General features: G+C 52.1%; 2 protein-coding genes across 2 annotated transcripts in view; both read left to right on the plus strand.

The window, feature by feature from the left end:
* The window catches only part of FBXO42 (F-box protein 42), a 39,255-nt gene extending 14,489 nt beyond the window's left edge, over nucleotides 1-24,766 (plus strand). The window contains exons 4-10 of the mRNA XM_042834259.1: nucleotides 4,340-4,474; nucleotides 19,162-19,315; nucleotides 20,223-20,333; nucleotides 20,858-20,954; nucleotides 21,366-21,422; nucleotides 21,873-21,989; nucleotides 22,145-24,766. Coding sequence (XP_042690193.1) covers nucleotides 4,340-4,474; nucleotides 19,162-19,315; nucleotides 20,223-20,333; nucleotides 20,858-20,954; nucleotides 21,366-21,422; nucleotides 21,873-21,989; nucleotides 22,145-23,221 — 1,748 coding nt within the window. The 3' untranslated portion in view covers nucleotides 23,222-24,766. The remainder of the gene's footprint in view (nucleotides 1-4,339; nucleotides 4,475-19,161; nucleotides 19,316-20,222; nucleotides 20,334-20,857; nucleotides 20,955-21,365; nucleotides 21,423-21,872; nucleotides 21,990-22,144) is intronic.
* Nucleotides 24,767-25,371: 605 nt separating this feature from the next.
* Nucleotides 25,372-27,396, plus strand: CPLANE2 (ciliogenesis and planar polarity effector 2). Its single transcript, XM_042834260.1, is given in 7 exon segments — nucleotides 25,372-25,491; nucleotides 25,493-25,550; nucleotides 25,661-25,813; nucleotides 26,378-26,502; nucleotides 26,589-26,725; nucleotides 27,077-27,182; nucleotides 27,184-27,396. Coding segments are annotated over 7 exon segments (720 nt in total). The 5' UTR covers nucleotides 25,372-25,464; the 3' UTR covers nucleotides 27,298-27,396.
* The last annotated feature ends 353 nt before the right edge of the window (nucleotides 27,397-27,749 follow it).

Here is a 27,749-nt window from a genome sequence, read left to right on the forward strand (position 1 = left end):
GCTCAGATTCCTTTTGGAGAGCAGCAACAAATCATTAATCACAATGCAAAGAATCTTGGAAAAACTATGATCTCAAACACTACTGTGCTGCGAGCGGAGGCGAAGTGGGAAGGGGAGGTCTGGGATGGGGTGCAGAGGAGGACTCACAAGCCATTTCTTAGGGATGACCTGCCAGGTTTCATGGGAAAACGTCATCTGCCAGGCATGAGCCCTTTGAAGTCAACAGGCAACGGTTACTGGCATCAAAGGTTTGGCTAGGCCTGCTGCTTTTCCCAAGATTTATTAGAGATATCTCAGAAGTGCTAATAAGGAGCCAATATTTAACGTGACAAGTAAGGAAATTTTAAACAGAGGTCATTGTCTCTGATAAATTCCAAAGAACTGAATAGAAAAAAAACTGTTTGATAAGGAATAATTAATGTAAGTCGTTGGAATTTTACAGAGAGGAAGCGTTTGTCAGGTCTTTGATCATATGACAAGTTTGGCTGATAACAGACTTTATGGATGGGCTGTAGGTTGGCTGAAGGATTTAACTGAAGCTGCACAACACTGCAATTCTCAGTAATGCTATTCCTTGAGATTTAAGCACGCAGGCTTGCTGATACTCATAGGTTTCTGAGGTGAACAGCAGGTAATTTTGTGAAAGTGTAAACTTGGAAATACTTGTCTAATTGTCTTCTTTAGCTGGAATGCGTAAACCTATGGAGATCATAGCAGCAGGGTGACTCATGCAGTTAAATCACTGGCCACAGTCAGAAAGTGATGTCAAAAGGTGGAAGAATGCAGGAAAGGAAAGGCCTGAATGGAATGTTGACCGTTGAGCCAGAAATATTCTTCCTTTGATGGAAGAGGTGGTTCTGCAGTGACTATGTTTAAGTACTGATTTTTCCATGCAGGCTGGGGAGCTTTGTACCAGTGTAGTGACTAATTAAACAAATTCACCCTGAGATGACAGAGATGAAAGCTGGAAAACTGTTGGTGTTATAGGAGGGGCGGCTCCTTTCTCAAGAGCAAGGGGACCCAGCAGCAATGGCTTTCTTTGTCTCTAAGCTTTGCTGAATATATTACTGCCTCCTGACTCTCCCTAAGCTGAAAGCAGCAGGAAAATAATGAAATTGTAAGTCTGGGGTTGTTATAGGAGACAGGTAGCTTTCACATTTCATCCCTTGGCTGAACCCCTCCTTCAGCGACTGCGTTTGTGGCGCTGCATTTCCTGTCCTTAGCTGAAGTGCACTTCAGACATGTCTGAGCTCTTTCAAACTGGGGAAGTGATCTCAGGAGGTGACAGAGCTGTGTACAGGGACAGTTTTAAAGCCATTACGTAGGAACGTGACAATGGTCAGCAGTAAGGCTGCAGTGCTATTGTCAACTGGAGCCACGTATCAATGGGAGTTCAGCAGCCTGCTGACTTTTCCCCTCTCTCTGATGGGGAATCTGACCTCTGAATTTGACTCCTGTACATGTAGATTACCTTTTTTTTCTTTATGTACTTGATGGTGAAAAAGTCAGTGCCCTCTGATTATCATAACGGGCATCTGTGTTGCATTTCAGTTTCCTTTCCCACTTGCAGCCTGCTGGTCTTTATGTTGCTTCTCTCATACTTAAGGTGCAAATCTCAGATGCTTTGTTTGTGGCTGTTGTGCAGCACAGAGGGAAAACCTCTTCCTCCCTGGGTCTGTTCTACCCTCAGAAAGACTGGTATCAAGCTGGTGTTTTCACCTGTGCTTTTTTTCAAGCTACCTGCCTTCCTTGGCATCAGAAACTTTGAATGGTGCACTGAGAAGAAGAAGGGAAGCACAGCCTAAATTATTTTGATCTAGGATTAAAATACATGCCGTGTGGACGTCATGGTGCCTGGCTGGCTTGGTTGCTCTTTTGAATCCAAATAGAGGAGAAGAATGCTGCCACCTCCCCTGAAAATAATAAATGTGCTGTGTGAAACCAGGAATGCCAAGGGCTTGGTGTGGGGAGGAGGAGGGAGGCACTCAACCTGTCATGATTAGGCAGCAAGTAGGCCTCTAAGGGTGCCATAAAGCTTTCAAGGAACGTTGGTCCTGTTCGTTACTTCTTCCCTGCTATTCCTATCCTGCTCCCAGTAGAGGTGCTGGGAGCCACGCAATCATTCTCCTGTTTTTTACCAAGGCAGTTTATATCCCAGCCCAGGTAAATGTTGAAGCCCGCACAGTCGCTCTGCTGCTGTTTTACCCCCACCCAAAAAGCAGCTCCTCGGGTACTTTGCATGGTGTGTAGGTGTGTGCTGCACACCTTGGCGAGATGTGGTTTGAGATGAAGGCTTCAGCTGCAGGCGAGGGCCCCGAGGTGCACACAGAGAGCTGGGTGGTCTCACACCACCAGGGCCAGCTCAGGACGCTGCCCTCGTGCATCCCCATCCCACTCTTCCCCCAGTCCTGCTGTGTGGCCAGCTGCTGCAGCAGCAAAAAGCCAAGGGCGTGAGGGCTGCTGGCTTTTCAGCAGGCTCTCAATAGGGGAAGCAGGTGATCTGCATGACAAGCCCTTGGTCACACAATAGGGCCCTTGGCAAAGGCGCTGCTCCTGCGCTGCCCTCCGCTGAGCTGCAGCATTGTGCTGGGTTACCGTGTGATTCGTTTGCTGGGATGGTGAGATGAATGTCTGTGTGTACGGCCGGGTGGGCTGCGTTAAAGGGCTGCTCCTCTCCGGCAGGGCTGTCCCAAAAGGCTGCAGTGCTGGGTCGTTGGAAGCCAGGGATGCTCTTCTGGTCTGGAACAAAGCTTTTTCTATTATACCAAACTGGTGCATCAGCACGTTTAGTGCTTTCAATCCGCATATTCCTCACTCTGTGGTGTGGGGTTTTTTCCTGTCTTGTGTTGGTACACGTTCCTCAGGAGCAGTCCTGTGTCCTGCCAGGCCAATTAAACCTTTTTATTTTGGAACTTGTGGTGCTGGTGAACAGCTGCCTACAGTGAGTGATGTAGAGAAAGAGAAGGAACTGTGCAGCTTTCACCCCTACATGTATGTACCTTGGCTTATATTTCAGCACGCAATACTGGCTGCTTGTCACAACTGCCGTGCTGATCTTACAAATACACACTGAACTTGAATTTCTTTCTTGCTTCTTGGGCTTTTTTATTGAAGTTGCCCTGCCCTCCTGCTGCCCTTGACCTTGCAGTTTGCCTTGTGCTGGTTATTTACGGTGCTGCTTGGTCCCAAGTGCCCTGGAGGGGCTTCTGCATGCCCTCGCCCCAGGGCCACATGCTACTCTGTGCCTGAACTTTGACTTGTTCTTTTGCCTTTCTGCTGCATATTTTTCAATATATCACTTGTCACTGTGAGGGTGATGTCTTCTTCCCCCATCTAAGCCTCAGCTCATGCCCCTTGGCTTTCTCAAAGCATAAAACACTGCTGCTTTCTCCTACGTGCTGGTGGATGTATGTATGGATGTGAGTTACTGTGATTGCTTCCTACCAAACTTGATAGTAAATGAAGGAATCTCTGTGCAGGCACAGCTCGTGTTATATGTTATGTTAGATATTGAGCACTTTGCTGAAGGCTCCTATAGAGGTTCTCATAGCTGTGCAGGGCTCAGATGTTATATGCAATCAGCAGGGCTAGTTGTGTGAGAGGGGAAATGCAGAAACAGCAACGCTGCTCATGTTGTCTTTGATGTTAATCTCAGTGCTTCAGTTTTTTTGAACACAATCCTGTCTGCTCTGTGGATGTTTGATTTACAGAGGTGCCTGGGTACCACAGACACCAAGGTGGCCAAATGCTGTTGTTTGAATTCTTTTACTGCTGAGTTTGGTTATGGGCCAAAAGTTTGCTTTTTCCTAAATATCTGTGAGGGGCTCAAGCACTCTGTTCCCTCTCCATTCCACTTCCTGCTGCCTAATCCTTCTCCCTGACAAGCAAAGGGAATGTTCCTGTAAGATGCCTGTGTTTCAGTGGTGCCTAATTGTAATGAGATAAGGTGAAATGCTGTCAGCTTTGGAAAAAGAGAGCAAGTGACCGTGTTTAAGCACACAGGACCATTGCCTAGTAAATCTTGGCAGCCCCGTAAGCAATATGAAATAGCTTAGAGAAGGTAAGCATGCTGAATGTGTTAATCTTAGCTAATCTAATTAACTGCAAGCTTCTAAGGCAGCTTTCTTTGCGTTTTCAGGAGCAGCTCTGAAGGAGAGGATAATCGTCTTAGGTTCTCGCTGGAGTTGGGTTGGGTTACTCCTGACCCAACTCATCAAGGTTGCTGCAGCTTGTTGGCTTTTCCCTCACCTGAAACTCGGGGGGGAAAGAAAACAAATTTTTGTGCACCCAAAACGTGAGGATGAGAGAATGAACTAATCCATGGTTTCCTTCCTCCTAGGTGCATGTTACTACGATGCCAACCAGTCGATGTACGTGTTTGGAGGCTGCACGCAAAGCAGCTGTAATGCTGCCTTCAATGACCTCTGGAGACTTGATCTGAACAGCAAGGAGTGGATCCGGCCCCTGGCATCAGGTGAGAGCAGCCGTGCAGCCCTCCCTAACCCTCCTCCAGCTGCCCCACTGCCAGAGCCTTCATCACCACTCACCTTGCCTCCAGGCTGAGTGGTCCCAGTGAGTTTTATCAATGAATGGTTTTCAGATGACATCCTGAACACACATCTGTTGCCTGCAGCAGGGTGCTGTGAGGCAGATTGAGTTGTTTCTGGTTTTCATCTTCATCTGCAGAAGCTATTCAGCACCAGTTCATGACGTGCATGATGAGGGACATTTGACTGCAGTCACGAGAGCTCATGCTGATAAGAGTTGTTGTCCCAAAGCTGAGATTTTTGAGTATCTCTGCTAGTTGCTGCTTAGGTATTTGGAAGAGTGGATGAGACGTGCCCATGCTGGCAGCCCAGAGCAACCAGGAAAACATGGGAAAGCAGGTACATTCCTGCAGCCCTCGTGCCCAGAGCAGGAAAATGCCACCAGTTGTTTCCCACACTGATTTTAAACTCAAAACATCATGCACAAGGTGCTTGCTTTTCATGGGTTTTTGAATTTGGCTAACATAATTTTTGAAAAAAGCAGAATTTTGAGCAGCTCTTGGTAATGTGGAGCAAGAAGTGAATATAAAGCTAGTTGCTTGGGTAAAAGCTTTACATTTAATGAGGGAGAAATGAAAGGAAAAGGAGCTCAGCATTCACCATGCCTTCCTTGCTGAGTCTGCTTGGATGCAGACTCCTGACCCTGCTTCGTGTGCTGGGTAAGTACTGAGGATTACTTGATCATTGTTTAAAGCTGTATTTTCCTGACTACTTTTTTTTTTTTTAATGTGAAATCCTACAAGATCAAGATGTTTCCGTGTTCAAATGTTACCTGGGAACTTTCCAGATGCAACTTTGTTAATGCAACTTGGTGCTGGATGACCGCTTTTGGGAAACAATCCTGCCCACGCTTTGACATTTACATGTGATTTTTGAATCTGCACATCCAGCACATGATGTGGGCAGGTGAGAGCTAGGCAGGCATGGGCTTAAAATGGAGGAAGAAAATAACCCCCAGTGCTCTCGCTCTTCCTCCTGCTGCGCTGTGGTGCTCGCCTGCTCCTTTCCCCCTGCTCAGCTGGAGAAGAGGCCACGGGTAGCATAAACAGGATGCTGGGTTGTGCAGACCTCTGCTCTGACCCAGGCCAGCTATTCTTGCAGCCCAGCAAGTTCTTCCGTCAGACTGAATGTGGGGCACAGCTCGCCTTCAGCGCTCACACCGTATTAATGAATCCAACCGCCAGCACCCAGCTCTGCATCCCAGACACCCTGCTGGTGTTTCACAGAGTGAAATTCCCGCTGCCTTACGAACAAATAGCGCTGTTAAAAAGAACGAGTCCTGTGGGAATATGTGTCAGAATTAAGTCCCATGGGAAGATCCCCCGAGGAAATATTTCTGCATGCTGTCATGAGTGCGCAGGGCGAGATCAGATCGCAACTGAAACTTCAGGGCAGTCTCAGTGAACAGAGAGAGCTCTTGTTTGTCAGTCTTCAGAGAAGATGAGTCACCCATGCCTGTGCTGGTGGTGGTTTCTTGCACATAGCTGCTTTTTGGTGCCCTAACCAAAGCGTTGGCACCCGCTGCCTGGGAAAGAATAGTGACTGGAGGGGGCAAAAGCAGAGAGCTTTGAAACTTAAGAGTCAGATGTAAATAACACGAGAGGGATTTTAAAAGGAGAGTTGACGTTGATGAATGAATGCTTGCTCTGGCACAGGGTGTGTGCAAGCTAATTGCTGGTGGAGGTTGAGGAGGAATTCCCACCCCATTTCTGCAGGTCACTGGCTCTGCACACTCTGTGTAGTGGTTGTTCTCCAGGAGATGATGGTGGCTTCTCCTCCAGGCCCGTTCTGGCTCGGTGAGGTTTGATCGTGTGTAATTACATATGCCCTTATAAATCATGGGCATCTTATCTAATGAGAGCCATGGGGTAGCCTAGAGGCAGCCAGAGCGTGGTGCCAGGTCCGTGCTGAATGCCTTGCAGCCAGCAGTCCAGTGCTGTGCCACGTGTGAGCAGGAACAGCCTCTTCCCTGCCCCTTTCCAAAGGGCTTTTCCATGAGAAAGCTCCCTTTTTCGTTGTTTGTGCCTGTTGTTTTTGTTTGGGTTCTCTTATGGGCAGACATTAAATGAGATGACATCAGAGCTAAGTAATTTACCTCCAATCTGAGCTGCTGCACTGAATCTGGGAGTAAATATTTAGCCTTCAAAGCAATAATTAGCCTATGCTTCTTTAGTCTTGGAGACGGGGGAGGGAGATAATTGCTTCAAAAAAAAACCTAATTTTTGAGGTTTCAAAGTACTTTTTGCTTACGTCTATAATGATGGCATTGACTTTCTGCTTATTAGACTGGAACGGAGCAAGAGAGTCAATGCCTACTTTTCATGTAGCTCTTTTTGCTGGTGGGGTGCAATGCCTTACAAAGGTGAGTAGGCAGCAGGCTCTTTATTTTAGAAACGTGAACAGGAATGCCTCTGAACTCTCAGCTGCCATTTCCTAGTAGGCCTAGAAGGCAGGTGCTGTCCCTGGTGAGCACTTTTCCCTGGTGTTGGGGATCCTTTCGTTGCCTTTATTTGCATAGTTAATCAGAATCTTCTTTGATTTTTGGCCATTCTGTGCAGAGAGAAACCTGATCAAGGGCTGGAGGTGGTAAAAGCTGGAGTTTGTTTATCCAGCTGGAGGCAAGGGTTTGTCTCAGCTCTGCCACTCAAGCTACAGCATGCTGCTCTTGCAATGAGGGCACAGGCTTTGGTGCTGATAGATCTTTGGTGCTCCCTAAATATGAGTTCTCATGTGGCTGAAACAGTCACGGAAGAAACTTGAAGCCAGTCAGCGCTGAGACTCACAGCCTTTGGTGTGATGGAGCTGCACGTAGCCACGTGATGAGAGCTTTTTTTGTGGTGATGCTGAGGCGTGGAATTGGCCAACCCAGCACCATGCTGCCCTGGTAGCAGGGAAGAGTTGTTCTGTTCCTTTGCAGGTTTGTAAAAGTCTTTGCTTGAGAGCCCCAGTACAGTCTTGAGACCCAGTATGGTCTCTGTACTGTGGCAGGTCCATGGGGAGGCTGCCTCAGCCATCAGCACTGACCCAGACCCATCAATGTTTCCCCTTGGTGTTTCACGTCCACATCATCCTCAAACTGCAGCAGATAATTTATTGGCAAAATTGAGGGCACGTCTCCAGGCAGTTTCCCTCTGGCTGCCTGTGCTATTTCAGAGTCTGCAGACTTTCTCCCTTCCTGCATTTGTTGGTTTATGTTCCTCACGAGTCCTGCTCTTGGCCTCTGCCTGTTGGAGCCATGTGCTGAGCTGGGAAATCCCTTTTTAAAATCAGAGAGAAGAATGCTGGTGGCTTTGCCTGTGCTCCTGAGGGCTTATCGATCAGAGGTGGAAAGCCTTTTTTAAAACAGCCTTTTACAGCACTCATAAAGCAAGGAATGACAGCATAAAAAAAGCTCTTTGCGGGGAGAGGTATGCTAGCCAAAATCTTGAACTCTGTGCATCCTGCCTGCTGGGTCTGCTTTACCACCCTGGGCCAAGCACCATCCCTTACTTTGCTTTGCATTCTCCTTCCAGCTGCAGGAGAAAGCAAGAAGGACTCAGAAAATCACACGCCCAGCCTTTAGCTGTGTTCCCCCAGCACCCTGCTCTCAGAGCAGCCTGGCAGCCCTGCCGCTCAGCTCTTCCTGTTTGCTGTGAGCAATCTGGTGTGCAGGCATCCCCATAGCCACCCTTCCTGCAGCAGGGCACAGCTCCCAGCACTTGCTTCCTGCTGCTTTCTACTCTGTGCAGTGAGATTGCCTTCATTTTTGCTGGGGGGACATGTCTCCTCTCCCCTGAGAGGCTTGAAGGCAGTGCTCTTTGTGTAGATGCTTTGATCCTCTCTGTATGTTTTCAGACCTTGCCAAGATGCAGCTCCATGAGAGCAGCTGGTCCTGTGCCTTACTGCTGCCACCTGGAATGAGCAGCCAGCTTTAGCACAAAGACTGTACTGAAAGCATTGAGTGTGATGCAGTAAGTGTGCAGCAGTCACTCTCACATCTGTTGCTCCAGCCCTGCTCTTTCCCCACGTTTCACTCCGCTCCATACTTCAGCAGTGCTGGTTTCTGGCTTGAGTTTTGAGTCGGAGTTTTGGGACTGGGTTTCCCCTTGTGAGCTGGGGGGAAGGTGCCTTTGATGGTGTTTTGTCAACAGAAGGAGCAGACAAAAGGAGGTAGGGGGAACTGCTGTCACCTGTCCAAGGAAGCTGCACCAGATGTGGTCCCACTGTGGTGGGAGGCTCTCTTGGCTGCAGCACCAGATCTCTGCCCATTAGGTGAGCGTGTTGCCCTTGACAAAGCTGTCCAAAAACTTTGCCCCAAGCAGGAAGCTCTGTTTTCATCATCTCTTTTTGAAAAACAGCAGTAAGTTTACAAAACAGTTGATGAAGTTTCATAACAGTAGGACTGATTTGGGGCACCTGAGTGCTCCTTGCAAAGCTGAGCGGAGATGGGGTGTAGTGATGGCCTGGGCCCTTTGGGTACAGATTACATGGAGATTGTGCAGCTGAGAGCCAGCAGGAACAAAGAGAGAACTCTCTGAATCTGTCCATCAGTGTAAATAGCACACAGGGCTGCAGAATGGCAAAGGGATTGGTGGCATTTCTGAAGTAGAAGCAATTGTTTGAATAGTAGAAATGCTCTTTGGATTTGTTCAAAACCCATTAGTTCTGATGCCCTCCTGAGATAGTACAGATTTCCAGTTGCTGTCCTTGGTTGTGTGCTGCTTCTCCTTTCTAATAGCAGTCCCTGCTGAGACTCATTACTGAAATGCTCCAGTCTGACCCCGTGCTGTGATGCTTCTGTTCCCGTTGCAGGATGACTTGCCTTGGATTCATACAGTGAATGATCTAAGGCACGTTCTAAGGCAAGCAACATCCTGACCTGACCACTGCAGTGCCTCAAAAACAATGTTTCCCAGTCTGTGGACTGCTGCTGGTCTCTGAGATGCCAGAGTGCAGCCTGCGAGATGTTTGGTAATGAAGCAAACTTGTTTCCCTCCTTGCATACGTGGAAACTAGGAGAGTCAATTTGGAAAATAAACTTTCAGAATTTAGCCTGACTTGTTTCCGTTTACAGACAGCTGCCTTTGAGGGGAAGGCTGTGAAAAGATCTCTGTGTACATGTGCTTTTTTAAGTTCAGTGCAGTGTTGAGCAGACCTCTGTGATTGAAAGCACACCTCGTTTCTCAGTAGAAGCCTGGGATCACCTTAGGCACAGTAAGGCCATGTCATAGCTCCTGGCCTCCTGGGAATCAGAAGAGGTGAAAACCTGGTAACTTGGCACAGAACAGTGCCTCTAATGATCACTACAGCTACTGGCTTCAGGTGTCTGATCTGTCAAAGTAGAGCAGGTTAATGAAACAGATGGAAATTCCTTGCTGTATGTGAACGCTGGAGTTGAAAAGCTGGAGTGGATGGAGCTGAGTAAAGATCCCATGGTGTTCACGCTGTCCTTCAGGACAGGCACTGTTGCAGCTCAGGTTGCTTGGAATTGCTTTTTCCACTTGTTCCTTCTTTGGGCTCAGGGGTGATGGTGTGCCAGCTTTGTCCTCCAGCACGCTGCTCCCTGTGGGGCTGGAAGGAGCAGGGAGCACTGAGGGGGACTTTTGCAAAATGTTTGGCAAAGAGAAGGCAAAGTAGTTCTTCTAAAGCAAAATTGGAATAACGAGAGAAATCCAGCTGATGGTACACACAGAAACCTTGCAAAGCTGGAGTTGTGCAGTGATCTGCTGCTCCCAGGTGCTTTGAGAGTGAAAACTGCAGTTGGGCAACACTTACAACAATTTCAATTGCAAAATGCAATCTTGCAGAAAGTATACAAGCAGCTGGGTTTGCTACGTGTGAAAAAGCATTGCCTGTGCATGGAGGGCTGGCTTCCAGGAGATAATCCATTGCTGTTTAGGTTCAATAGGATTGCTCTGCGGCAGTGATTAAATGCTTAATCCCAGCAGGTTTTGGTTTACAACACACATCTATCCTCACTTTGATTTGCCAGGCTCTGTCTTCTCCTATTCTTGCTGCCCCTTGCTTGCGTTTAACCTTTGAAAGTATTTTCTTGTTGTCTGGATCTGTTTTCATCTGAAACATGTTCCCCAACACTGCAGTATCCAGGGCAGCTCTTTCCCTTGGCCAGCAGGACCTGGGGTCTTCAGCACGAGTGGGGAGCACAGATCTCAGAGACTGGAGAGACACAGCATGGGTTGCAACCAGCAGCAGTGCAGGAATTACACCTGGGATGTGCAGGTGGGAAGAGCCCCCAGGCTGGGCACGCGTCTTTTCCCCCAACTGTTTGCCAGGATCTGTTCACCAAGACAGAAGGGAAAAGAGCCCAAAGTCTGCTGCCTTCTTCCCTGGTTTTAATACAGCTTTTGAATGCTTTCTGCCTGCAGAAGAGCCCACTGGAGAGAGCAAAGCCCTTAAACTTGTTGGCAGGTCAGTGTAATGGGACATGGATTTGGTATGCCCCTCCCAGGGTTAGAAGAAATATCCGTGCCTCCTATTTTTGTGCATGCAAACATTTGCAGTGTAGAAAACAGTGGAGCTCCTGGAAACTTGCTCATGCTCACTCACTTTTCAGGGCAGAGGTTTAACCTGTTGCTCTTAAGTGTGTGTTTGTCTGTGAGAGGCTGTGCTTCTCAGCCTTTCCTCCCTTACAGAGAAGGAGATTTCATCCCCTGGTGCTGTTCTGTGTCTGACAGCCATCCCCTTTCCTCCCTGGTGGTGCAGGCTGTCCCCTGTCCCAGCCCAGTTTGTCAGAGCTCTCCATATCAATGCTGATGAGCCACGTGTGAAGCTGCTTTTACATCAGCAGTCCAAAACAACTACTGACTTCTCCTTTCCCATCCCTGCTCTCAGTACTTTGCATCCGTTCTGCCCTTACTGGAAGTTCAGCACATTTTTATCTGTGTGCAAAGCATGGGAAAACAGTCCCTGCTGTGGGAAATGCAGTCCTTGGAGCAACAGCCCATGTGCTCCCATCAGCACAGCTCTGCTACACTGTCAGCCGTGCAGGGAAATCTGCCTTACCCTCCTGATGCCCTCTTGGCCTGCCTCTGACAGTTGGGGCTGATGTGGTTGGAATACGCTGTGCTCTGCAGCTTGGGAGCTGTCACAGGGGGAAATGTGGTGGAGGAGGCTGGCAGAGAAGTGCCTGAAAGAGAAATGGATGGTTCAAGCAACTGTCTTAGTTTCCTCTTCCCTTAGTTCAGGACTAAAAACATTGGCTTCTCTTTAAGACTGAACTGCAAGGGAAGAGCTGAGCAAGTGTTGGTGCAGAAGTGGAGTCAGGCAGAGGAGATCCCACACCTCTACTCATCCTTGTCGAGCACTGGGGGTACGTTTCAGTCTCAGCCCTCACTCATTTTATTTCCTCAGCCACATGCCAGAAAACAGACCCCTCTCAGAACATTATCAGCACAGATCCAGCAGCAAGGCATGAAAAATAGCTTGTTGCTTTAACCTTGTCGGATTTAGATTCTCAGAGAGAAGGTCCCCAGGCATGGATCCCTCCAGAGATTAATGGAGGAATTTTCCCACTCTTGCCTTTATTGGACTCTGGGAGTTTTGAGCTTCTCTGGTCCCCCTTTTCTCCAAGCAATGCACAAAGGTAGGAGCAGGGACTGCTGTTGGGTGATGTCTGATGTGTGCCACTTCTCAGCATTGTGGGCACTGTGTGCTCATTTTAAACGTGACCCCAGGCCATCTGCCAATCATGCTGATGAGCATGCTGTACCAAAACTGGGGAAAACTATTTGTGGTTATGTCAGTAAATAAGAAGACCATGATCTGTAAAAATAGGTTCCTGATGCTGGGAGTCCTTATATAGACAAGCAAGTAATTGTGCCTTGTTAATGCTGACCACTCAGCAGCTCCCAGTGAGTTTGGAAGCTTCTGAATGTCACTTTTTGAGATTTGGTTGAAACTTTGAGCATCCACTGTTGAAATTCTGCATATAAATCTCCATCCTGGAATACTCAGTGCACTGTATGCAAAAGCCAAGTGCTTGGAGAGCAACGTTTTCTAATGGCCTCAAAGTACAACCCTGCAATCTTTCCAACTGGTGTTGCCATAAGCAGACATTAAGCCTGGTTTTGCAAGAGCTTTTTTGCTGCTTGGCTATGCAGGGATGTTAACACAGCAGGTATAAAAGCTGTGGCAGGATGTCCTTGCAGCAGTCTGGCTATTTCCTGACGCTTGTTGCCACAAGAACTGTAGAGAACTTTATTTCTTCGGGATATCTGCTATCCTGACAGATTTATGTGAGATGCATCTCAGCCAGTTTGAGCTTGGAGGTGATGGAAAGGCTCTGCTCACAGGCTGTGCTGACACCTATCGGCAGGAGCTCCTGCAGGGAGGGAAAGCCTTGCAGCTCAACGCAGGGCTTCCAGCTGCTGCTGTGCCTTTGCATTGAGGACCCTGTCCGCAGAGATCTCATCTGTCACACCTAAGATTGATTGTGCAGTGTTGATATTTTATTACAGCCAGCATGATTTGCTTTCAGAGAGCTGCAAACTCTCACGCTTCATAGCCTGATTCTCCACCTTCCACAAGAACATCTGCTCTCTCCTTAAATCTGGTAGGCATGCGGAATGACAAAGCACTAGCTCACACTTGTCTGCAGTCCAAAGGTGAATCTTTTATTCCTTGCATGAAATATTTAGCAAGTTTGGCATTAAGTGCTGGAATTACTGGAAGAAGAGAGAGAAGTGTGAACAAAGCATAGAGTGCAAACCAAATGCTGAAAACAGAAGCGAGTGGGGGCAGTTAGGGACCTGCATGCAAAGCTTTCAGCAGGTAGTTGCATTTTCTTTGCAGGGCAGCTCTGAACTGAGCAGAGCCCTTGCTCTTCCTAGGTTGAGCTGCCTGTTTTTATCTGGGGAGGCTGTTCTGACTGCGCACACAGGATGAGGAGAGGAATGTTTGAGGTTTTTGAGCCACTTAGTAGCCCTAACCTCACCAAATTGCACAGCAGCCGTTTCCTGAGACACCAGCAATTTGGGGCTAGGCTGGAAAGAGTTCTCAGACTTGTGGCATTGCCCTGCTGTGTCCCTCCTGCTATGGCAATGGGACAGGAGCTAACTGGGAGTGTGACTTGAGTGAAAAGTGTGGAGCTCAGCACAGACTGAACACGCTCCTCTGCAAACCACACATTCTTCAGTCCCTTCCCTACAGTTACTCTGTCATTACCACGTTGCAGTCTGATACAGCAATTTCCATTCCTCCGTTTGCCTCCTGGAGAGAAGATGAGCGGCAGGAGCTGATCAGCCCTTTCTCTCTCAGCTCCCGAGCTCTTTAATTAGCGTTGGAGCTGCATTGTGTAGGATGTTGGACTGTTACTCATATCACTGAAAGTCTGCAGGGTATGGTATCACTGGGGTAGGGGGAAAACACGCAATAAAACTTAGAAAAAGCTGGCTGGAATTCTGTTCCACCCACCTGGAGGGAGAGGGAGCTTGCAACAGCACTCCCTTTTAGGGCAGGGCCAGATTTGCATTTCCCAAAAGCAGGGGAGGTTGCAAAGAAGGGGATGGGGTGACCTCACTGTGAGCAGCACTCAGCACCTGGGAGTGACGCTGCAGTGACAGTGCTGTGAGAAACGTTCCCAGCCCAGGATGGGAGCAAACACAGCCCCTCCTGCACCATTGTGTGCCGAAATTGCAATGTAAATTGCACGGCGCAGAAATTGCATCCTTGTTTTCAGCTATTAGGAGGGAAGGGGGCAGAGCCCCGGGCGTTCTGGCACTCCTATCTTGTTGCTGTTTTGCTCAACGCTGCTGTTACTGTGTAAAGAGGTTTCTGATTAACGCTAGCAAAGAATGACTCAGTAATCCTGTTGCACAGGGTTCATAGGGCACTGCCGCTCCTTTTAAACAGCTTCATGGGCTGATGGGGCTCCACGCTTGGGCTGCGTGAGAATTTCCAGGACAAAGAAATGACTGTGACATTGCAAAAGCTCGGAAGTGACTGATCCTCACTGGTGAAGATTTCTGACTTCCACATCCACACCAAGCACTGCAGGACTCTTGTCCTCTGTTTCAGCTCTGTGCCATGAGCCTGTGTCCTTGTCAGATGGGAGTTTGCTGTGTGACAGCTGTCCTGGACACCACGGGGGTTGGTCTACATAGCCCAGATCTTATATTCTTGCAGAACACCTCCACTATTTCTGCACTGGTGCCCAGAGGGACGTGGGTTTGGTGGGTGTGGGTTGCTGGTTGGGTTGGATGGCCTTTGTGGTCTTTTCCAACCTTAATGGTTCTCTGAGATTCGTTACCCTGAGCAGCATCTTGCAGGCAGCAGCCACGTGTGCCTGCAGAGGGTTTGATCGAGGTGGGCTGTGCCTTTTGGGAAGGCATTTCAGGTCCTGCTCCATTTTTCTCTATCTCCTACAAAGCTGAGGTTGTGTCCGTGGTGTGGATCTCTTTTCTCATGTAAGAAACCCAGATTGGAGGGAACACTAAGTCACAAGTGGCTTTAGTGAGGGAAGATGATACTTTCCTGGCTCTTAAACGCTTTAAGGTTTAGCAGTCCCAGTCCAAAGCCAGTCTTGAAAGTTATCTCAGTGGCTCTCTTTGAACAACTGAGGACAAAAACAGGTGAACATCAGACACTGGATCTGAGGTAGCTGCAGTGAGTCCTAAAGGATGCAGTTCCATTCTGCAGAGAGCTGGTGTGAGACCTGCATGCAGATGCCCCCATTTCCCAGTAGAGTGGCCCTTTGCTATCTCCTGGTCACGGTGCCAGGGCTGGGATTGCCTGAGGTGCTGATCTTCTGCCTCCAGACTTCTTGTCATCCTGCTCAGCACTCTGCTGGGGGAACAGCTTTCAAGCAAATCTGCAGACTACTGCAGAAAAATCCAGGCTGCGAAGCCAAGGGATTTTTTCCTTCTCTGGTTTCCCTTCCCATAGAGGGAGAAAGATCTGGGGGGATTTCATGCTGTCAGACAAGACTCAGGATCTGCTGAGCAAGGCAAATTGTGCCCTTCCTGTCAGTGGGGCACAGCCATGTTGTGAGGGTAATGCTTCAGATAGCGTGCTGGGGGGAATTAGGTTTCCAGATAGGGCTCCCAGTTTGGTTCCTTTGAGTCTGCCAGCCTGAAGGCCAGGCTGCTGAATGCAATCCTGTCGTGCCATCAGGAGCTCTGCAAGAGAGCTGTGTGCTTGGAGCACTGTAAGTGCAGGCTGCCCTTTGAGCTGCTCGTTCTGCTGGCGCTGATGGCGGCCAGATTGCTTTTTCTTTTCTCTTTCTGAAAGGAATTTGCCTTTGACCAATTCTTTGCAATTCTCTGGAAACACAGCACAAACTCTTTGCAGCAAAAGCCAGCACAGCATTTTGTCCTGCTGCGGATGGCTTGTGCTGAAGCACTGTGGCTTTGTGGAGCTAGAAGAGGTTTAGGAAACATGAGGTTACCAGCACGTGTAGCTTTTCATATCTGAGTGTTCAAGCTTAGCATCTCTCTTTTTTTACCCTCATACACCCAATAACTCCTTCTGTATCTTGCCATCACCCTGGAATGGTGCAAATGCATGGCTTTACTCCATCTCCTCTCCTACAGCATTTCTCAAAGTGATATTGATCTGAACCAATTCTTTCATCTGGCTAATTCCATCACATCAAAAGCATCGTGCAGCTTTTCCCCTTTGTTTTTATTTTCATCTTTCGAGCTCCACTTCATGTTCATTGCTTGCCCTCTTTCTGGAGCTGCTCGGGGGCCGTGCTTAAAAGGCAGCCTGGAAATGCGTGTTGCACGTGCCCCTGCAGCAAGGTTTTTCTTTTGTTGCTGCTCGTGCTGCTCCAGTGGCATTAGAAGGCTGAATAAATGGGCTTTAAAAACTGCTTATAAGGACATATTGTGGATGAGTGGTGTTCAGAGCTCGCATCAGAAGCATTTCTCTTCTGCATGTCCACGGAAGCCGGAGATTTGTTTTGTTTGTTTGTTTGTTTGAAAAGCATCTCTGCTTGGTGAGCCAGGAAAATCCATCAGCTGGAACAAATAGCTCCATCCAGCATCTGGTCACTCATCCCTGCTAAATAAACAGCTCCAGCTGAACAGAGATGGCTGCTTCTTTGTTTAGAAATAGTTAATTGTGCTACACCCTCTGCACGCTAGAATTTTTATCCTGGGGAGAAATAATCTGATACTGGGCTCGATGATGTTATCCGGTGCAGAGCTTGGAGACCCATATGAGCTTGTTAAGGTGGAGCTTCCATCATCTTGACCCAGGAAGCTGTCAAAACAGACACAATTAGCTAACAAAGCCTGTCTGGGGGCACTGCCATCGCTCAGAAGTTTCATTTGGTGGTGGGATAGCAGAGCTACGAGAGGAGGAAGCCCTCCTGTGCCAAACGTGCTTGGAACACCGCTCTGCCATGGCAGGGTGAGTCACTGCAGGCTGCAGCCATGTCCCTTTGATGTTGCTGCCCCATCCCCATGCTCCACGTGCCTGAGACCTGAAGTCACAAAGGCTGCAGCTGCAGCCTGTGCTGTGTCCCTCAGGTGCTCCTTTCTTTCTCAGGCTCGGAAAGGTGCCAGGTGAGCAGTGACCGGGTGGGGGAAATGAGTGGAAACTGAGTCATGCTTGGGCACTGCCTTTTACCAGAGGTACTTGGTGTCTCAAACTTGAAGCTGCTATGAACCAGGCTTCAGCATTAGCTTGCAGTTTGCTGGCAGCAGCACCTTGAGCTCTTCTCTGCCCTAGAGATAAGCAGTGTTAGTTCTCCATCTCCTAGTCACTCTGTTCCCATGCTGAAGGCAGGATCGATGAAGCTAAGGCATCTTTGATACCACAACCATATCATACAGCAATTTTGCAGAGAGCCATTGTGCTCTGCAACATTTCCCCCATTTCTGTGTGCTCCACCCATGGACCAAAGTTCATCTACTGCCCTGAAACAGAGCAGCAAGGTTGCTGTGCACTGCCTGCTCCCTTTGAAGCCCTGTGCATACCTCACTGTCTGCTCGCCGTGCCTGGACTGGGAAATTCATCTTTTTCCTGCCTGCCAGAAAGAAATGCTGCTTTCATTTTCACCTGCACAGCCTCCAATAAGAGGCAGTGCTTCCTGCAAAGCCAGGGCTGACCTCTGCCTTGGGCTGATTGCATGGTGCTTATTGACTCCTTTGGAAAGCACCTTGGTGTCTGCAGCAGGGGTTCTGACCTTCAGCCTGCAGCAGGATGAAGAACTTCCAGAGCAAAGTGGTGCTTTGCCTCTCAGCCACCACTCCAACTTGCAGTGGGACCCTTTTTGTTCAACATTAGCTGCTGTCCCAGTTTATAACCCACACTTTACATCACCCTGGGATCCCCATTGCAGGTAGACAAGCGCACCCCAAGCAGCTTCGTGCCCCTGTGCCATGTCCTGGCAGGACAAGTCCAACTAACTTCTTCTTTCCAAACCAGATCGAAGCCTTTCTAGCAACCAGTTTGCCATGCCAGGCTTGGGAGTGTCACTTCTAAGCTCTGCCAGGGCTGCAGACCTGCTGGTGTGGATGAATGAATTGCACAGAGCCAGGAAAACTGGAAATAAGGCATCTGCATGGGAACAACAAGTAACTGACCGTAACCCTCTTCTGGCACTTTAATCTTTAAAGAGACTTTGGATATGGCCTTGCCATGCTATATATGTGCCCTAGCACCTGGGAGCAGCAGTACAACATGCTCTGTCCCCAGCAAAGGGCTCCTGGGTCAGGGGTGCTTTTTGGCTCAGCTGTTCTCACCCACCACCTGGAATCCATCACAATCAAATTGCTTTTTCTCAGCTGCAACATCTTAAAATAGCTGCTCTGGTTTCTTTTAAAAATAGTCCTCGTTCTGCATGTCATTACCTGCTAAAAATGCTTCCCTGAGTCCCATTAGGACATCAGAGGAGAGCGCTGGCTTTGTTATCTCAGCACTTCAGAGAGGGTGATGCTGCTTCCATGGCCACATGCACAGCTTTGCCCTTGGGCTCCCCCGGTCCCACACAACCCTTTTTTTTGTGCGATGCTTTTAGATGGCTTATTTATGATTGTTTGAGATCTGCACTGATGAAGGAACCTACCTGGTGCTGGTTACAGCTGTAGGAAGCTCAGCCATTCAACTCAACATCTAACGTTGCAGCAAGGGAGTATTTTGCAGAGGCCTGTGCCTCATTCTCTGATAGGCACGGGGAGCGATTGCTCACTGACACAGCAAAGTGCTTTGGGTTTAATTGTGCCTCTTTCTGACAGCAGCGTTGGGTTTCTGCTGCTGCTTGCAAGTTCCCAAGCAGTCCTCCAGGAGCAGCACTGGATGCATGCGAATTAGCATTCCTTCTTGCTCCGTCCTTGGGGAGAAGTTAGGTATTTGGAGGTAATTATTGCTTTTATTCAGTGCTAAAGCAATAATTTAAAGGGATATGGGGGAGAGCTAGTAATTTCCTGCCAGTGACTGACAGATGTTTTGCCATACGTGAAATGTGCTTTTAGGCTCCTACTAATTACAGCAACACAAATTGGCAGGAGTTTTCTTCCCAGGCTCCCAGCTCTAATTCTGCCTTCTTTGCTGCTTTTCTTTTTAAAGGTGCAGTCCCCACCTCATCACACTCGAGTGCAATTCACATCAGGTTTGATGCCTGCGTTTGGAGGACGGCCTCCTAACCCTCCTCTCTTCTCCCCCTGCCCAGGTTCATACCCCTCACCCAAGGCTGGGGCCACGCTGGTGGTCTACAAGGACCTGCTGGTGCTGTTTGGGGGCTGGACGCGGCCCAGCCCGTATCCCCTGCACCAGCCAGAGAGGTTCTTCGATGAAATCCACACATACTCGCCCTCCAAAAACTGGTAAGAGAACATCTGGAGTTGAAACCCTGCCTTTGATCCTGGCAAAGAATGTCTGGGGAGCTGCTGGAGGGAGCGACGGGCTGCGGGACGGGGAAGCCGTGCGCATTCCTGGTTTGCAAGGTGTGGCTGATCCTGGCTTGTCTGCAAGGCTCCATTTCAACCAAAAAAAAAAGCAAAGCACTGCAGCTCAGGCCTGGGAGCTGAGCACGCTGCTGTCTGACGCCTCTGGGGCGGCGCTTGCTGCAGACTGGCACTGAAAAGCTACCAGCAGCACCTCGGTGCTCCTTGCAATGTCTTCCACACCGGCAGGAAAACTGGGTGCGAATGTTTTCAGTGCATAATTTGTTTGGCTGTGAGCTCGAGGACTTTCTGAAGAAAGTGGGAGAGAAAGCCTCAATCCCTGAGGTTTTGCCTTTTGTCTGTGATCCAAAATTCAAAGCTCCCGTGGCCCTTTCCTGTTCCCTTTAACCAGCATTCGGCCGCTTTCAGATCGTGTTTTCTCCACTGCTGCTTGTATGAGAAAGAAGCAAATGCTCTATCAAAGCAGTGAGGGTTCTTTCTCCTCTTTCATTGAGAACTTTTAATCATCAAAAGTGTCAATTATCCACTGCACTTTTGGGCAGTGTCATTCGAATGCTGTAATTAAACTGCGTTGGAAAGAAGTCAGGGCAGACTTAATTGAAAGGGTCAGTATTTCCAAGTTTGCCCCGTGGCTTTGTCCTGTTTTAAAAATGGTCAGCACATTGATACTTGTAATGAGTTTCGTTCCTCTTTGGATCTTTGTTGGTATTCCTCTGCAATGCATCCTCAAGGGCTTGGCTGGCCCATGGCATTTCTCATGTTGCCATTCATCCAGCACCGTCCTTCCTCACCCTGTGCTGAATCTCCTCCTCCCTTGTTCCCCCAGGTGGAACTGCATCGTGACCACCCATGGCCCTCCTCCCATGGCAGGACACTCCTCCTGTGTCATTGAGGACAAAATGATTGTCTTTGGGGGTTCGCTGGGCTCTCGACAAATGTAAGTTTGGGGGGGAAGGCATTGGACACTGCAATCTCCTGCAAGGAGCGTGGGCTGGGATGGCATTTCTGAAAGGAATCTCTGTGAGGCTGGGCTGTGAGAGCCTTGCAGCAGGATCCCTGTGTGACTGCCTGGTTGTCCTCACAGCACAGAGCGCTGCCAACGCTGCCTGAAGCAAAACCCTGAACTGGGGCAGCAGAGAGGTGGTGAGGTGTGTGGGAAGGCTGCAGATTGGTTTTTTTGATCAGAGAGCCTTGAGATAATCCTCTGTGCTCACCCTGCCTGCCCTCGTGGCTGGGATTGGAGATGGGCTGATGCTTGCTGCAGGCTCCTGCAGGGTCTGCTGGCTGTTCACTGCGTGTTTCACCTCCTGCAGTGAGTTCCCTGGGGGCAAGCAGCCTGCAGCAAACCCAGTCTGTGACAAAACCTCACCCCAGAGGTTTTCAAAGGGCATGGGTGTGCTGTGAGCAGGTGCTTGTTTAGGACCTCAAGCTGAGCCTCTGCCTGTTTTTTCACCCCCACAGGAGCAACGACGTCTGGGTGCTGGATCTCGAGCAGTGGGCTTGGTCCAAGCCAAACATCTCCGGGCCCAGCCCTCACCCAAGGGGTGGCCAATCTCAGGTGATGCTCCCTTCTCTCACTCTGCTCCACAACCCGCCTGAGCACAGGCAGCTGCTGCCAAACAGAAACCAGGCATAGCTGAATTTCCAGCTTCCAGGCAGCTCTCTGTGGGTCACCTGAAAACTAGTGCCCTGTTTCTGGGTCAGTTATCTTTGCAGTCTTTGCATGCCGTGCCCTTGTTTTTTCTGGCCAGCTGTTCTGTGAGATTACACTTCTAATCTTCCCGAGGCTCAGGTAGATACCAGACTGCATCCTGCACGTGTCCCAGAACTGTGATGAGCATTTCTAGATACAAATTGCTGTTTAGCCCATCAGAAGAAGAACAGTTATCATACCCTGTGGCATTTAACCATGAAGCATTACCACGTCCTGGTTTTGCTGGTCTGAAACGCTCTTCTTTGCTCCCCCCAGATTGTCATAGATGACGAAACCATTTTAATCCTTGGTGGCTGTGGTGGTCCCAACGCAGTAAGTATCCTGTGGGGAGTGTGGGCATGAGCTGCACGAGTCCTGCTGTACCGTGAGCCCTGGGTGCAGGCTGGGGAGCAGGAAGGCTCCTTGCTTTCCCCAGGTGACATTTTGTCCTGCAGATCCGAGATGCACACTGCAGACTTTCCAGCAAAGCTGTCACTACAGCTGGAGCTGCCTTTAATCAATAAAAATCACCCCAGGAGCTATGTGAGCAGCTAACTGAGGCTAATTAGAAGCCCTGACTTTACACTGGGACAGTAGATGGGGATGAAAAGACCTGTGCACGGCCACAGCAGGGTGTAGTCACCCCTGGGTGGTCAGATCCCAATGTAGGTCACTGTCCCTCTGCTTGCAGCAGTGAGGCAGCTGCCCAGCACCATTCCTGCCCCTGCAGGATGATCTTGGCAGCACGCTGGTCTCCTGAATCCCTTGTGCTTTTCTTCACAGCTGTTCAAAGACGCCTGGCTGCTGCACATGCAGGCAAACCCCTGGACGTGGCAGCCACTCAAGGTAGAGAATGAGGACCACGGAGCCCCAGAGCTGTGGTGCCATCCTGCCTGCAGGGTGAGTCTGGCTTTGGGACAGATGCAGCGGGATCTCTGCTCTCTCGCACACGTCTGCAGAACTTTCCTGCCCAGAATGCCCCAAACTCTCTTCCTTTTCGTCCCTGCCAGCAGCCCCCCAGCAGTCCATAACCCGTTCCCTCTCCTCTCTTGCAGGTAGGACAGTGTGTCGTGGTCTTCAGCCAGGCTCCCAGCGGCAGAGCCCCGCTGAGCCCCAGCCTGAACTCTCGTCCCTCTCCCATCAGTGCCACACCGCCCGCCCTGGTCCCCGAAACGCGCGAGTATCGCTCCCAGTCCCCAGTCAGGACCACAGACGAGGCTCCCTGCGTCAATGGCCGCTGGGGCACCCTGAGGCCCAGAGCCCAGCGCCAGACACCCTCAGGTTCGCGGGAGGGCAGCCTCTCCCCAGCCAGAGGTGACGGCTCCCCGGTGCTCAACGGTGGCAGCTTATCGCCGGGGGCTGCGGCGCCTGGCGGGGCCTCCTTGGACAGCCCGCTGCAGCTCGTATCGCCCGGCACACCCGGAGCCACTGAAGGATGCGAGCTGAAAGTCGGGCTCGCCCTGGCGCCGCGGCGAGGCTCGCTGCCAGAGCAGAAGGACCTGCGTTTGGGCTCGGTCGATTCGAGCTGGGAGCAGAAAGCAGCTGCCCTGTGCCAGGCGGACGGCGCCGACGGCAGGACGCTGCGCAACCCCCCCGAGCACACCAATGGCATCCACACCCCGCCCCACTCCCTGCCGGGAGCCGTGTCCCCCGGAGCGCTCCGCAGGAGCTTGGAGGCCATCAAAGCTCTCTCCTCCAAAGCCCCTCCAGCTTCTGCTGCTCTCAGCCCCCCGCTCGGCTCCTCGCCGGGCTCCCCGGGCGGCCAGGGCAGCGGTGCCGACGCGCGGCCGGGCTCTGCGCAAGGCGACGGCCACTCGCTGCCACCCATCGCCCGCCGCCTGGGCCACCACCCTCCGCAGTCCCTGAACGTGGGGAAGCCTTTGTACCAGAGCATGAACTGCAAACCCATGCAGATGTACGTGCTGGACATTAAGGACACCAAGGAGAAAGGGCGAGTGAAATGGAAGGTGTTCACTAGCAGCTCGGTGGTGGGGCCGCCCGAGACCAGCCTGCACACGGTGGTGCAAGGCAGAGGGGAGCTCATCATATTCGGTGGTCTGATGGACAAGAAACAGAACGTGAAGTACTATCCCAAGACAAATGCCTTGTACTTTGTGCGAGCAAAGAGATAATGTGGCCCTACTGCCACCTCCCCCTCCCCGTGGCTCTCCCTCTCCCTCTGAAATCTGTCGCGCAGGCATTCAAACTGTGAATTAGGGAACAACAAACAATGCAGCTCAAGCCGACCTCCAGCACGTCCCGGTGAAGCAAATCGTGTTTACAAGCAGGGGAGCAGCGCCCTGCTGTAGGACCTGTTACTGTGCTCCACGCTGCAGCCCAGGCCAAGGATGTCGGGCGAGTCACGGTGCTTTCCTAGAGCCGACCTTGCAGCTGGAGGCTGTCAGCTCATTGCACTGACGATTCTCGTGCTTGGAGGAAAGAAAACAACAGCAATACCTGAACAAACTTTCAGCACTGCAAGCTGTGACCGTAAGCTTTGCTCGACACGAACACGATGCCTTCTTTTTGCCTCTCACCCCTTTGGCCTGACAGCTTCATTCCTGCCCTCGTCGCAGGACCGTAAGAAGGAAGAAAGGACAGTTTTGCATTGTAAAGCCAAAAAATAAAAATCATTGTGAATAGGACGGGCAGGACTTGCTTTCACAGCCCTCCTTGCCCAGCAGCCTTGGTGCTGTGCTGCTGCACATTCCCAGCAGAGGGATTGGAAATGCTGAAAGGAACAGCCCGAATGCTGAGTGCTGGTGCACCGAGCGGCACGGCGTGAGCCTCCACTGCAGGAACAAAACCATCTTTGCATGTGCCTCCTTCCGCAAAGATTAAAACAAAGCAAAATCCAAATGGATTGAACCCGTGTGTCCGTCTGGGACAAACTTCCTTCCTTCCTCCCTCCTTCCTTCCTTTGCAGCTCGAGGTGGGGGGAAGCTGGGCGCATTCTGCTCCGTTCTACCAACAGCGCGCCCTTCCTGAGGATGCTCCTGGCTTCGGCACCCGAAATAGCAAAAAAACCAGTAGGAAACTCATCCCAAAACACAGCCCTGTGCACCGGCAGCGCCATGACGTGGTCCCCATCTCCTCGCCATCCCCACTGAGCTTTGCCGGCTTCGCCACCGCCAGCCCCAGCCTTTGGGGTGGCAGCCCTCCCCAGGAAGCGTCGGGGCTCGTTGTTTCCTATGACAGCAGTACCGTTGTGGTCCAGCAGGGCTGGGGAGCCCCGTGTGGGATGGGCTGGGAGGGAGGGCAGCGCCTCATCTGCAGTTTGTAGATAAACCTTGAGGTTCAATCCGTTCCCAAATCCCCGCTCCTCGGGGACCCCAACGCGACGTCCGACGTTTCTCTCCTGTCTGCATGTCTCAGCACCTCCCCCCTTATAAAAGAATGAAAGGCAAAAAAAAGCAAAAACGTGGGGCTGCTGAGAGCTGGCTGCGATGCGGGCACCCACCGCCACCGGCTGCTCTCCTAACGGCCCCAAATCCCCTTCAAATGACCCCAAAACGGCAGCGCCCGGTTGGGGAGGGGGAGGGGGGGGGTGAGGAGTCCCTTTTTGGTGATATTTAAAGAAATCTGTGTACATTTTTTTTTTTTTTTTTTTTACGTCCCGCTCTCCCTCGAGGAATTTTTAGCCGTTTAACAAATAAAAACCGGCAGAAGTGGCCGAATGCTGCTGCGTGTGTGTGGGGTGAAATGGGGCTCCTGGTGGGGGAGGAGGGGGGGGGTGCGTGGGGCGACGCTCCGCCATAGGGGCGTCCCTGAAGCCCCATCTCCTTTAGGGCGGCCCGTAACGCCGGGGGGGCCTTAAACCCATAAGGCTCAGAGCTCCCTTCTGAAGGTTTGGGCAGCCTATAGCAAATGGGGCTCACGACACAGAGGTCTGTGGTTCCTGTGGGGCTGTGGTGCTCGCACACGGCAGCTGTAGGGCTGAGACCCTCCGTAACCCGAAGCTCTGGGGTCGCCTATAGGGCTGAAGCGCTCGGAGCTCCTGACCCACGTGAAACCGCCGGAAGGGGCGGGGCTTTGCGCGAGGCCACGCTCGTCACGTGACGTCGTCGGGGCGGAAGCAGCCGCGGGTGAGGGAGGCGGGAGCGCGGTGGGGAAGGGATGGCGGGGGGTGGGCGCTGCCCGGCGGCGTTCGGGGAGCCGTGGGGCGGCACGCGGGTGGGGCGCGGGCTCGGGGCGGGATGCGTGGCGCCGTGGGCGGGTAGGGGGTGTAACGGGGCGCCTCCCAACGGGGCGTTTAGAGAGGGATGCGGGAGCGGTAGGGGCGCTGGGGCCCAGTGGGGGCAATGGAGACCCATAGGGGCTCAGTGCCCCACGGCCGTGGGGGTTTCCCCGTGTGCTCCCCAGGTTCCACCCCGCGATGGTGGAGCCGGGCTGGCTGCTGTCCCCCCCCCGGCCGCCCGTACCTGGCCTCCATCCTCCACAAGAACCAGCGCAGAGTTTTTGGTGAGACCCTACAGCGTTCCCCAACCCCCCCCCCACGTCAACCCAAACCGCCCCAAACGCCTCACACATCCCCTTCTTCTCCCACCCTCTCCCTCCCCTTCCCCCCCCAGGGCTGCTGGAGCGCCCCGCGCTGCCCCCCGCCCTCAGTGTCCCCACGGTCACCTACAAACTCTTCGTTTCGGGACGCAGCGGGGTGGGCAAAACGGCGTTGGTGGCAGCGCTGGCTGGGAGCCCCGTGCCCCCTTTGCACCGAGAGACGTTGGGTATGGAGGGGAGACATGGGGGGCTCGGGGTCACGGTGTGTGGGAGGGGAACACAATGGGGATGCTGAGTGTAACGGTGCCATGAGGGCACAGTGGGGGGAAATGGGATCGGTGGGATGCTCGGTGTGGTGGCACGGTGGGGGGTGCGCAGACATGGGGTGCTTGGTGTCATGGTGTGGTGGGGGGCGCAGACATGGGATCTGTGGGGTGCTTGGTGTCTTGGTGTGGTGGGGACAGAGGGGACGTGGGGTCTGTGAGATGCTGTGCCGTGGTACGGTGGAAAGCACAGGGATCTGGGGTCTGTGGGGTGCTCAGATTAACGGTATCACAGGGACACGGTGAGGGCATGGGATCTATGGGGTGCTCGGTGTCACAGTGCCACAGGGACGCAGCGGCGACACGAGGTCTGTGGGGCGCTCAGTGCGATGGTGTGGAGGGGACCGCAGGGATGTGGGTGTCTGTGGGGGTCTTTGGTGTCACAGTATGGCGGGGACGTGGGGTCCGTGGGACGTGTCACGGTGCCGTGGGGCCGTTGGCTGGATGCGTCCCTTTGCCGTCCCGCAGGAATCGAGGTGAGCACGCTGTTCTGGCCCGCCGTGCCGCTGGGCTCCGAGCGCCCCGTGCTCTTTCAGCTGCGTTTCTGGGACTGCGGGGAGAGTGCCCTGCGGAAATTCGAGCACCTCCTGCCCGTGAGCTGGGGACAGACGTGGGGTTGGGGGTGGGGGGGGGAGATGTGGGGCGCTGAGGTGGGTGACGGCCGCCTCTCCTCTTCCAGGCCTGCAGGGAGGAGGCGGACGCCATCCTTTTGCTGTTCTCCTTCACCGACCGCGCGTCCTTCGAGGAGCTGCCGGCGCGGCTGGCGCGTGTGCTGCAGCCCGGCGAGGACACGCTGCGTGTGGTGGTGGGCACCAGGTACTGGGGGTCCCTGGCAGCCACCGAAGCACCTCGAATCCCCTGCACTGCCCTTCCATGCTCTCCCTTAAGACCCCAAATCCCGAGCGCTTCGAATCCTCTGTATCCCACAGCACCCTGCATCTACGTCACCTCCATCCCCAGCATCTCAGCACCCATCACCTTCCAGCACCCCTAACCCTCAGCATCCCAGAGCAGCCAAAATCCCAGCAGCCCCAACCTTATCAAATCCCAGCACCCCGCGTATCCCCATCACCCTAAATCTCATTCCCCCGCAAATCCTCAGCCCTCCCTGTTCCCCCGTCCGATTTTTGGGGCGCTGCCATCACCGTAACCCCTTCATGTCCTCAGATTCGACCTGTGTCCCCACACTGCTGTGACGGAGTCGGACGTGGCTGCCTTCGAGGACAGCTGGGGGCTGCGGGTGCTGCGGGCAGGGGGTTCTGGGGGGGGCCGGGGGGGGTCTGGCGCGGGTGGCCCCACTGCTGGATGCCCTGGTGGGGCAGCTGTGGCAACGAGACCAGATGGCAGCTGGTGTCATCCCAGAGGGTCAGGGGGCCCCCGAGGACTGAACCCCATTTTGGTGGGGGGTTCCATGTTTTGGGGGCGCGGGAGCCCCTCACCGTGGCGTCTGGGCTCCCCCTGCCATTAAACAGTATTGGTTTTCCAAACTCTGGATTGGAGATTTTTTTTGGGGGGGGGGGGCGGGGAGGTGGAGGGGAGAGGGAAAAGAAGAAGGAGGCCCTTTATTTTGGGGTGTGGGAGGAGGAGGTGCCCGGGGTCCTTGGGGGCTGGGGAATGTTTGGGTGGGTGCTGTCCCTATAAGATCTGGGGGCGATGTGGATTTGGGGTGCTGAAGGATGCTGTGACTTTGGGGGGGGGACCCCAAGCAGGCAGGACCCCAACTGCCCCCAAAAGGTCCTAATGGGGATTTGGGGAACCCCAGCTCCCATCCCACAGCAGAGATGTGGGGCGTGGTGTGAGACGAGTCGGGGTCACGGTGGGGCCTGGGGTGCGGTGAGGT

This window comes from Centrocercus urophasianus, unplaced genomic scaffold, assembly GCF_019232065.1.
Source record: "Centrocercus urophasianus isolate 14NV4802_14NV808 unplaced genomic scaffold, USGS_Curo_1.0 seq_440, whole genome shotgun sequence".
Taxonomy (NCBI): Eukaryota; Metazoa; Chordata; class Aves; order Galliformes; family Phasianidae; genus Centrocercus; species Centrocercus urophasianus.